The sequence below is a fragment of the Sinohyriopsis cumingii genome, chromosome 10 (assembly GCF_028554795.1).
Source record: "Sinohyriopsis cumingii isolate HCF-2022 chromosome 10, ASM2855479v2, whole genome shotgun sequence".
Taxonomy (NCBI): Eukaryota; Metazoa; Mollusca; class Bivalvia; order Unionida; family Unionidae; genus Sinohyriopsis; species Sinohyriopsis cumingii.
The window spans coordinates 104246288-104258948 of record NC_142970.1 but is presented as its reverse complement, the minus strand read 5'-3'; the positions used below and the strand labels follow the sequence as shown (position 1 = coordinate 104258948).

The following is a 12661-nucleotide window of genomic DNA, read 5'->3' as shown; positions in this document are numbered from 1 at the left end:
CAACACGGACGACAGTCATCTCCCAGGAACCCACTGGGTAGCCGTTTACTTTCCTGAAGAAGGATGTGTGGAATATTTCGATTCGTACGGATTGCCCCCTTTGGAAGACGATATCATTGACTTTATGAGAAGAAATGCTCAGACCACCCGATTCAATAATGTGAAATTACAAGGCACAGATTCATTGGTGTGTGGACAGTACTGTGTGTATTTTCTGCATCATCGCAGCCTGGGCTATTCCTTAGAACATTTAGTGACTCATTTTAATCCTCGTTCTTCTTCTAGAAATGATGTGAATGTAGATCGATGGTTTTGTGACCAGTATGCTTATCTTTTGTCTCAAGCTAGGAAACGTAGCTTGAGACAAATGGCCTAATGACTTCCAACAGTGGAAATCACAATTTCATTCACAACGTTGTCAGCCCTGTTTAAAGTAGAGTATGAATTGAAAAAAATGTTTGTGATTTGAAGAAAAAAATGTTTGATGTTATAATGTTGGATTATTATTTAAAATATGTTAGAGTTGTTGTTGGTTAGTGTTAAGTCATTTTTGAATAAAAAATGTTGTGTTTTGAAAAAAATGCCTTTGTCTTTTGTTTGACTATAAGAATGTTGGATTCATGCTCTTTAACTTCTTACTATCCCTCTCATGACACTCATTGAACGTTGCGACTCGAAAACCGTGTGGGGGATGTTTTCGTTCACGTCCGCGCTTTGACTTTAAGAACCGGGTTCTTTCCAGTCTAACCATCCATTGTCGACTCATCCTCCTACGAAGATGTGCTCCAAACTAGCTAAGCTAAACGAAGCCTACGTGAATTTGCATAGGGTCAGACACAGTCTGATACCGAAGCCAGAAGAGATAGAGAACGTGAGAATGTTAAAAGTCACTGAAGACCTGATAGAAGAGCTCTTCAGAGAAGAAGTGAACAGGGAGAAAGAAGAATGGACAGAGAAGTACAGACTTCAAAGACAGCAGCAGCAACAGCAACAACAACAACAACAACAACAACAGCAGCAGCAGCAACCTGAAGCTGACAGAGGCTTTGTCGATTGTCGTATCGACACCAAAGAGTTCTTCTTCTCTTTCCGAAGAAGCAGACCTATCGCCAGAAAGTCTATCCTCAGAGGACATCGCATTCTTAAAAACTAAAAAAGATTGCCATAGCAAACAAAAAAAACAAAAAAGCCCTTTTCAGGGCTGCCCAATACTCTAGAAAAGAAATAACCATCAATTTGCCAATGTGTGTGTGTGTGTAGGTAGAGTAGTGTGAATATAAACACTAACTCTTTTTTTTAAATAGTGTGAGGGTATGTGTTTGTGTATAAGATTGTGTGTTTGTAAGTGCTCACGTACGTTGGTGTGGATAGTAGATTAAAATGATGTCTTTTTTTTGGTGTTTGAGGTGTAGATTTGGGGTTAGATTGGATTTCTTTGCGTATGTGAATAGTCTATTGAAGTGATTAATGAAAATTTTTTACAATAGCAATGGGTAGCATAAAAAGTGAGTGAGTGTTTTTTTTAGGTCCGCGCGTTGTTTTTTGGTCATGATCTAGGTAAGATCAATTTTATGTTTTTAGGGGGATGTTTTCCATCACGTCCGCGCTTTCAGTATAAATTCAGTATAAAGTATAAGTCTAGCTACCCTTGTTGATTGATCAACACCACCAGAAGAATGAACACCAGAACTGTGAAACTGCTAGAACTCCAGATGCACCTGGAATATGCCAGGCGCATACTAAATGAACTGGCCGCGGAGGCCATTGTCGAAGAAGCAAGAATGAAAGAGGAGGACGAGGAAAGAAGAAGAAAAGAAGAGGAGGAGAGAAGAAACAAAGAAGAGGAGAGAGGAAATTTCAGAATCCCAGAGACAGAAAATTGGGATTCTGAAGCCACATATCCCGCCTCTGCACTCCCAAGAAGAAAGGTGAAAGGAGAATGGGGAAGAAGATGCGTGTGTGGCGCCAGGCCAGGAAGGTGCCATCATTAGATAGGTGCATCTGGAGTTCAAAAAAAACCAACAGCCCTTTTCAGGGCTACCCAATACTCTAGAAAAGAAATAACCATCAATTTGCCAATGTGTGTAGGTAGAGTAGTGTGAATATACTCTTTTTAGTGTGAGGGTATGTGTTTGTGTGTTAGTGTTTGTAAGAGCTCAGGTATGTTTGTGTGAATAGTAGATTATGGGTTTCTTTATTGTTTCTTAGCGTATGTGGAGAGTATAGTTTAGGTTTTATTATATGAAATGAGAAAGTAGGGGGATGTTTTCCTTCACGTCCGCGCGTTGTTTGGTCATGATCTAGGTAATATCAATTTTATGTCTTAGGGGGATGTTTTCAATCACGTCCGCGCTTTAAGTATAAAACTAACAGTGTTTGCCATTGGAGCCCATTCTACGGAATAAGCAAACAAGAAGATGCCAGCAGCTTCAGCTTTGTATAACAACCTTATGGGAAGTTGGTATTGGATGGTGGATGGATTGAATGTAGCAGAAAGGCTTGAACAGGAATGGAGGCATGCAGTGACAAAAGACTTCGTCTCAAGACAAGTAACCAGCCTCCACTTAGCCATCGATATTGTAAAAGAAATGATAGAGGATGAGGAGAATAGAATCAGAGGTTTAATTAACCCACCGTATGTGAAAGTGGGTAAGTTGAAAGAAGCGATAGTTTATGTGACGAGTGTAAGGTGTTTTTTAGAAGACATTGTAGAATGGACAGATTGGTCTTTTGTGAAGTGGGGCTTAGACAAGCTTAAGAAAGCGGAAGAAGTAATGAGGAATGTGCTGACCGAAGAGGTCAAGAAGATCAAAGAAAAGTGGTCAAAGGAAAGAAAAGTAGAAGAAAATAGAAAGAAAAAGGAAGAACTAGAGAAACTAAACGCTAACTGGATGAAAATCCAAGAGAAGTTCCGAGCCATGGGTCACCCGGACTGGATGCCGGAAACAGAAAAGAAGAAGAAGAAAGGAATGATGGAAAAAATAAGAGGATGGTGGAAGAAGTTAAGGAGTTAGAAGAAGAAGAAGAAAAAACCCAAAGGCCCTTTTGAGGGCCACCCATATTTCTCGAAAAGAGAATGACTTTCCATTGCCTACCCCTTTTTTTTTTTTTTTAAATTTAAAAAAAAAAAAATCCCATTTTCAATTCCCCTTGTCCCTAGATAGACCCACACTTTATTCCCCCATGTTCATTTCCCCTTGAGGCTAGAGTGACCCAAGACTTTTTCCCATGTTCAATTCCCCTTGAGGCTAGAGTGACCCAAGACTTTTCTCCATGTTAAATTTCCCTTGAGGCTAAAGTGACCCACGATTTTTCTCCATGTTAAATTTCCATTGAGGCTAAAGTGACCCAAGGGGGGTCTGTAATGCTAATTCCCATTGAGGCTAAGGTGACCCTATTCACTACTTTTACAACGAAAAGCGCAAAAGGGAACAAAATAAAGATGTAACGTCATGAATGTTCTCTAACACTCTCAATAATGTTAAACCAAATTACACTGACTGAATATCATCCGATTATGCTATCACTGATAATCCAAATGTTTCCGTATTGGCACTAAATATACGATTTTAGTAAACACTTTCTTTGATAAAAAGTGACTGATTTTAAATAAAATAAGACGATTTTTATTCAGACAGAAAATGTATGTATTCCGTTTCATCTAAAGAGTTGAATAATCCTTCTTATTGACAGTACTTGTCCTAATCAAATAACAGGTTGCAGTAATTGTTCTATTCAAATAACGAGCTATAGTAATTGTCATTTTCAAATAACAGGCTGCAGTAATTATCATATTCAAATAACAAGTTGCAGTAATTGTTCTATTCAAGTAACGAGCTATAGCAATTATCATATTCAAATAACAGGCTGCAGTAGTTGTCTTTATCAAATAACAGGCTGCAGTAATTGGCTTATTCGCATAATAGGTTACAGTAATTGTCATATTCTGCTTACTGTAATAACAGGCTATAGTAATTATCCTATTCAGATAAGACTGAAGTATTTTTCCTATTCAAATAACAATATGCATTAGTTGTCCTATTCAAATACGAGACTTCAGTAATTGGCTTATTCGCGTAATAGGTTACAGTAATTGTCATATTAAACCTATTGTAATAACAGGCTATAGTAATTATCCTATTTAGATAAGGCTGAAGTATTTTTCTTATTCAAATAACAGGATGCAGTAATTTTCCAATTCAAATAACAGGCCGCGGTAATTTTTCTATTCAAATAACCGGCTGCAGTAAATGTTCTATCCAAGTAACAGGTTGCAGTAATTGTCCTATTCAAATAACAGGCTGCAATATAATTCCTATTCAAATAACAGGCTGCAGCAATTGTAATATTCAAATAACAGGTTGTAGAAATTGTCATATTCAACTTATTCAAATGACAGGCTAATGTAAATTACCATATTTAAATATCAGGGTGCAGTCATTGTTCTATTCAAATAACAGGCTGCAGTAATTGTCCTATTCAAATAACAGGCTGCAGTAATTGTCCTCTTCAAATAACAAGCTATATAGTAATTGTTCTATTCAAAACATATGTTGCAAAAAATTGTACTATTCAAATAATGGGTTGCAGTCATTTTCCTACTTAAGTAAAGCGTTACTGTAAGTGTCCTATTATCATAATAGGTTGCAGAAAATGTCCCATTTTGACTATGTCAAATGGACATTATTCATATGTTGACGATATATTCCAGTCCCGACAATGGCGAATTCTCAGGGAGCCATAATAGCAAACCGACGGAAGGCATATGTACGACTAACCCGTTGTTAATGGAGTGTGACCTTTAAACCACAGTAACGTTGAACTAAGTCAGACATGGTTATGAATCTGTTCGGTTTAAAATTTGCATAACTATTCCTGATTATCTGAAACTTCAATAAATCGTGTAGTTTGCTATTGATAAATATTACGCACAGGTAAGATATAAATACACGTATGCTTAGATAAAAAAATATATTCACAGTATAATCCCTAAAATAACGTAACAATATTTTGAAACCATTCTCAACATTTACAATATACAGAAATGCATAGATTATAGCATTGTGACAGCAAGGAAATAATACAATTGTTGCTCGAAGGTTAAACGATATCTAATGAAAACAGCATTATAGAATGTAAAATATGACTGATAACGATATTAAAAAAATTACAAATCAAGTATAAAAATGTATAAATCCTACCAATCAACATGAATTATGGCAAAAAAATTAGAAAATAATTATATTTCTCCCAGCAATCGTCTCTCGCAACGCTTTCCACTAAACATAGAGATTGGAACGTGCACATGTGGTCTGCACCATCATCAATTAGGTCTTCAAGCTAAAATCAAAATAAAATCCCAAACATAAATTCCTAAGACCATTTTATAATAATAATGTCACATTTTATTGTTAAAAAAATGTAATTTTTTCAAACTTCAGATCTGATGTTAATTGCGCTGATGATATTTACTCAATGAAAACTTTAGCATCAACAAACCGTGCTAACCATTTCACTTAAAATGAAACCGACCATTTTTCACGCATGGAGCAAAATGGCGATTTGTCCTATTGGCCTACTACATAATGACGTCACCGATGTAAACACAGTGGGGAATGTTAGCTGAGAGCGATGGCAGTTTAAGTTTATAAACGTTGCTTGTTTGAAGGATGGGGGTGGGAGTGGTGGGTGTACAAAGATGTGTTATAGCTGTTGGAGCTATTTTCCGACTATAAACAATAAAATAATAAGTATCTTCAACATTCAAACATACATACAATTCAGACGTTGGTCTCTCAGTTTGACTTTTACAAATGGGATGAGCTCTTTACTTTATATTATCACTTACTGACTCAGCTGAGTCGCCATTGGTGCATGCATCTCCATCCTTTCAATCCTATAATGCAATGCAGATATAGCATTTCCTTAAAGAAGTGACATCTATTGAAACTGATATAAAATTGTCTGTCTTTCAGTCATGTGATACAGCCATGATGCACCCTTTATACTACGTTCATTCTGGTGACAAGATACTTGACATATGGAGACCATGTCGAGGCTGGTAGTCGTGAAGACTTCTTTCTAATGGGTTACTTAAACATTTACAGAATTGAGTCAGCTGTTGTACCTCGTTTTGGACTGAATAAATTCGTACAGTACTTGCTCTGGAATGTTTTCTTGCTGCTACTTGCAGTTTGTTATTCTGTACATCAGCTTCCATACTCTTTATTCTCACACGCTCATACAGATGAGTATTCGCACGTGCACATAGGTGCACATAGAGGCTTACATACAACGTAAAGACAAAAATATATACATAAATGCATACGAACTCACAAAGGCTGCATATGATCTGTTTAAAACATAATTTATTAAAGACTGTTTTTATGTCACATAAAATTAATCTCTTGGCTCCAAACTTTTTCTTCTAGAAAAAAAGCATTCATTGGATCGAGAAAATAATGCAATTTGTGAAAAAGTAACATATTTTCCAGTACGATTAAAATGTACACCCCTGTCAATCATAACTATTTAATAAACAAGGTATAGAATGTTATGTAAATCTATACTGTAATATAATTATTGTCCATAAATATAGATTTAGATTCTGGTGATCATTTTATAAACAAGTATTGCATGGCTAATTTTTATCCACGATTGTAGATTATATTGTAAGTTAATGCGCTCTAAATAGATCCAACTAGATAAAGATCATGTTTACAGTTTGGTATGTTTGACTGTTGCAACATAAATCAGGTAAAAAGGCATCGGGAAATAACTGAAATGGATCAGGCAACGATATATTGCCACACAGCCCTGGAGATGTATACACGGATATAAGTGAACAATTATTGCCATTTATATTTCTGTTCATATTTATATTCATTTGGCAGATGTTGTGTTTATATTTAATTTGAGATGAAACATTTGTTTAAATTATCTATTGGAATTACAAGGACTTATATAACATTTTGGACTAAACAATATTTTGGAATTATTTTGAATTCATTCAAAGACATTCTCGACAGTACCAATGTGTAACATAAAGACTGTTGACATTTCAGCACATTTAAAGCTATTGGTACATCAAAACAGTCGATGAACACTCTATTCTTTTGTACTTGTGATAGAACTCTCATTATTTTAGATTTAATTTCACAATACTGTCAGTTCCTCTTACATTTTCATTTCATGACTTAAAGAATGAAATTATGTATAAGTTGTTTGAAAAAATGTTGGTTTTGCATCTTTCTGTTACTTAGTTTAAAACCATAGAGTCGTTACAAGAGAGAAAGCTGTTATCTCTCCAGTATATTTTAACCTATATAATTATTGTATATTTGTAACAATCATTAGTGAACCAGCGTGCCCAGTGAGGCAGATATAGCAATTTCGATTTCGAAGACAACAGTTAATAGCAGACAGACTGCATGGCAAACAAGCAGTATGTTTGGTTAATATTTATGTGAAATCAGTCATTTGTTCATTTATTTTGTCTCTTTACTTCTTTACTACTTCTACCGTTGATCGAAGTCAGTCAAGCTGTTATCTTTGTGTCAAGCGTCAGTTCAAACGAAGTCAGTCAAGCTGTTATCTTTGTGTCAAGCGTCAGTTCAAACGAAGTCAGTCAAGCTGTTATTGTGTCAATCGTCAGTTCAAACGAAGTCAGTCAAGCTGTTATCATTGTGTCAAGCGTCAGTTCAAACGAAGTCAGTCAAGCTGTTATCACTGTGTCAAGCAGCAGTTCCACGCATTAAAGATAGGCCTAACCTTATCACTTCCGTATATCAAAGTATGGCCTCAGACCATAATTATCTTTCTTCGAGTTTGTTTATAAGCATTCAAAACACTGTGCCACTTTGGCTACAACTGATAAACCTCTCTATCACATTTTTGCTACGCATTACCCAGCTTTGTTTAAAAAAATCCAGCAAGTCTTCATCATACGTTGGCCGGCTCCTTTGTGAATTACTCTTGTAAACAAACTGAAGTGGAGGAAGTAAATAAAAAGCGTATGCATGACACGGAAATCAGGGACATTTTGCATCCTGTTGTTTTCACTGAACAGCAAGCAAATACAACTTTCTATATAATTTCATAAAATTTCAGGTCAATCCTTTCATAAGTATTGCAGGAAAAAACTTCACCACACAGGCCACTGGCAATGAGACCATGCAGACAAGACACTTCTTAAATACGTTCCTGATTTTGGTCAAGGGGGTGAGTGGGTAATTATTTCGACCGTTTGTTTATGATTACTTCTCCGCCTTTTCCATTTTCTTAAATTAAATCACCAGCTTAGTCATGTGAGTAGACTAAATATTGACAAATCTCTGGTTCTTGGCAGATAATTTGCGTTATCGCTTCACCGAGTATAGTGATTACATGCACTTAAAAAGAATCAACTATGCTCTAAGTTTTATATAGGTATCGGTACACCATTCGTAGCATTAAAAATTTCAGGTTTGTACTGGATCTTTTAGCTTAGTTCATCTGTTGCGTGGCTTTTTATGAACCAACAATTTGAGCCATGGGTACCGGCACAATGCCCCCACTTGACCCCACCCCAATTTCACTTCTAAACATATTTTGAGCTACATCCGTTGAACGTAATAGCTGACTACAACATGTTTGCCCCCAGCCAGCCTACTCGAAATAAGTTCTGCTGGAACCCTTGACCTGGACCTTAATATACTGAGTTAACTCAGAGCCAGATGAAGGCTTTGGGGTGCCAGGGGCTCTTATAATGGAGCTGGGGGTCTTAGAGATCTACACCCTGAATGCAGTCCTTAAACTATCCTTTATATTGTTACACGCACACGGGTATTTACTTGACAGTGCGGTTGTCAGTGCGCATACTCTAAATTTATTACAATATGTTAATAATTTCATAGCTACATTTGTCTAAGTTTTTAGACGGTTTAGACCTATATATGGTTTATTTAAACACCTGTAATTGTATCCTCGGCACCGGGAGAGGCATGATTAGGGTGGACCGGGGCAAGTGTCTCATGTGCCCCACCTAAATCGGGCCCTGAGTTAACAATTAAAATGTTGATTATGGATGTAAAACTCTTGCTTACAAGGAGGAAGCTTATGTTTGATAGCACCTACACTGCTACTGTCATATATTAATGGAAGGTCCGACTTTATTGTATTATGCTAGGAGTTTAACTGGGTTCTCCTTATTCCTTCTTGTAACAGCGCATATATTTATCTATCTCTTTGATTGAATGCCGATGTGTGTGTGTGTGTGTGTGTGTGTGTGTGTGTGTTAAGTTTGCGAGGTCGGTTACTCAGCCTTGGCTTTATTGTAAGTTGGATCAAATGTTTACGTCAAGCTCTACTGAATTTTTAATGCCGACAGTAACGATATGAACCGACAGGAGGCGTAATGGGAATTAACATTAAGCCGTAGGGTTTACATCTGTCACTCCTATGGGGCATTAAGCGGAAATCCTGTTTAAAATGTCCATCGGTTTAACATGTAGACACTTTGGGGCACAAGGACAATTGACATTACTCCGTATGTTTACATGTGAGAGGAAAGTATGGTATAATATGAATGGTGATGTTACAACTACAATTATAGGCCCTTTCCATTTTGAGATCTGTATAGGGTTCTAAGGAAAACGTAATGTTAAAATCTTAGATACTCGCCAATACTATTTTGTATTGCTATCTAATATCTGGCATATACTATCCAACGAAACGTTTGGGATGTAAAAGGGGGGTGGATGAAATCCATTTACTAGTCAGTTATTATCTTTATGTCTTTCAAACTCGTCATTAATTCATTTTCAGGTGACTGTCCATAAATGTCGAAATGTTCTTTTCTGCAAAATTGGAGATGAAGAAAGTATTCGGTTCTTGCCATCGAAAGCACGTCGCACGTGCGGCATAGTTAATTATTCCATGCTGACTCTGTTTTGACATCGTGTTCAAATTAATATCTACTTTTCGGAGGCAGAATGTCCAGTATTATCGTAGAATGAAATTCTTTTCTTTAAAAATGTTTTCTTGGAGAAATTGGTTGCACTTGTGCGTTGCTCTGTTCTGTAATATGACAGCGGTAAAGTCATTATTCCAACCATTCAGAAAGAGCGGATATAATTAACTCTTTCGTTCTAGCAATGCAAAAAATGCAAAGTAAGTATTATCCAAGCTTAAATTTCACGTGCATGATTGGCCTGCACTGTGGTTTGCCGTTTGCTCAAAGGACTGTTCGTCTTATCCCTTTCATTGTGTCATGAAAATGGCAAATGTAACCTTGTCTAAGTTTCATTAATTCTTAAACGGGATATGGCATTTCCAGGATTCCTATTTCTGTTTAAGATTGTATTTTCTTAAAGCCTTTTACAAAATGGATAATTAATACTTGATAATTAAAGTAGAAACTTGATGCTACATGTTCCAAATTACGTTTAAATTCTTTTTAATCATTTCTGCATGTAATGTTTCATTCACAGTTCAAATACATGATAGCTTGTAATGAAACAGTTTTGTAAGTAAATGTTCTGTTTGGTTTCGAAAGAGACGACACTTCGTCCTTTCCAATGCAAAGAAAAACATTTTCCAAGCTCGGACGAACGAATGAGAAGAGGTACTGGTCCCTGTCATCATTTTTCTTAACACAGACATGTCAGGAGTTGAGAGACAGAGAATGTCAAAATGTTATGAGCCATTGTTACGTTTGCACCAGATCACCCGTATTTTCACGACTATGTAGCATTATTAATACATTGTCACGTCAAAGTAAAGACGCTAGCAGATATGTATGTAAGCATGTAACTATATGTCACACTAAAAAATGTCAGTAACTTGCAGGGAAAGAATTCCAACCGTCTGAATTTCCACCAACTTTCACACTAAATGATACATTTTGATCAAACCTCGATTCTTGAGAATTACGGACGCCAAAAGAAGGAAACTGCTGACTGGTTAAAAGAACTGGAGTATTTCAAGAGTATTTACCTTTGCTAGATTTGATCATTTACCTGTTGTCTCAACATTATCTGCGTGATAAGTGGATTACAGTAGTATGCATTGTGTGAAATGTTGTGAGAATTGGCTGAGACGCTAAAAAATGTTCGTTCAACATTTTTCTTGTGAAACGTAACTACGTGTTGATATAAACATGTGCTGGCATCTTCGCTTGCCAGTGATAATGTATGAATAAAACTCCATTCTCGAAAATCCCGGTGACCTGTGTCAATGGTCGGTAACATTGCCTGACCAGGCGAAAAGTCACACAAATTTTGACATTCCCTATATTTTAACTTTATAGAGGCTTGATTCAAAAAGATGTGTTATAGCCTATTGAAAGGAATTTTTCTACACTTCGAAATGACGTTTAAATTCGTGAAACGTGTCACTGTAAATGCAAAGAAATTGATGGCAAATTGTGGCATTGCAACGTTATATGCACACAGTATTTTCCCATTTTAGTGTCACGTCAGGTACCTGTATAAACACAATGAAGTCGTTTCCAAAGCAGCACGTTCTAGACTGACAACACACAGGCAAATCAGGCTTAAATGATATATAACTGATGCAAGCTAACTGTTAAGCGAAGTTGAACTTCGATGCTAGTTAAGGGTAGAAAATACATCCTGATTCATCCTGATTCATTCTCAAGGTGCAACTATGCCTTTACTCGGCCCAGGGACGATTCTATAGTAAAGCTGTACTCGGCCAAGCCAATTAGGACCTGGTCAGGAAAAGTGGTTTTCTATAACGTGATCTTTGCCTCTCATTGTACCATGAAAATTACAAATGTTACCAATTTCTACAGGCCATTAAAGTCATATAACCATACGGCTTGTGAGAAAATAGACGGCTACCCAGTTGGTTCTGTGTCAACACGATAATTAAAGCTTGAATATCTTTAGGTTTTCGATACAGAAGTTCATCTTTAGCACTCACGATTGAATTCTAAGCAGCTTAGTATGAACCGTGAGCCAGATAGCAATGATGTCCACGGACATTCATTCGTTTTGCAGGCAATGATATGTCATCAGTTCAAATTTGACATTTTCGATGAAAATATCTGTTAAGTAGATCGATGAACAGGCAGTCACCATGCTGTGTTGTAGGATAGCTTCGATGTAGTTCTTCTCCAGAAACGTCATTGGATGCGAGGAATGGTCTTATCACACAATTCTTTATAACACTTTTCAAAATCGCCTGTTCTGAGATGAGAGTCTATGTATCTACCACATACTCTTCCAACTTGTCGTCTGGACTCACTATTAAACCTGACACGTATTTTCCTTGACTGGGATGATCGATTTGACATCCACGACAATGTTATCTGATTAAGCTGCTGATTCTTTCAACCATTTCACGAGTAAGACAGGAGACTAAGTATTGTTCTTTGTTCTGGCCAACTTAACATCTTTACTGTATTTTTGTCTTCTTCTATTGTGATATGTGTTTGTTGTTGATGTTTTGTTGATGTTCCACACATAAAACATCCTCCTCGCTTATCTCCAAATGTTCTTGTCTTGCTCCATCATTTTATATCATAGTCTATGATCACTTAACTCAAACTGTTGATTAGCAGAGTATTGTCAAATTCAACAAACTGGCACGAAGTTGGCCCCATTTTCTAGTGTAGAAATGTTCTTCGTCAGAGCATCCAGATGTGCGTTCCTGGCTT

General features: G+C 36.7%; 1 protein-coding gene across 1 annotated transcript in view; it reads left to right on the top strand.

Annotated features, from left to right (window-relative positions):
• Positions 1–6163, top strand: part of LOC149790759 (D-serine dehydratase-like) — a 31978-nt gene extending 25815 nt beyond the window's left edge. Inside the window, exon 9 of the mRNA XM_089971439.1 lies at positions 5976–6163. Coding sequence (XP_089827565.1) covers positions 5976–6065 — 90 coding nt within the window. The 3' untranslated portion in view covers positions 6066–6163. The remainder of the gene's footprint in view (positions 1–5975) is intronic.
• Positions 6164–12661: the final 6498 nt, after the last annotated feature.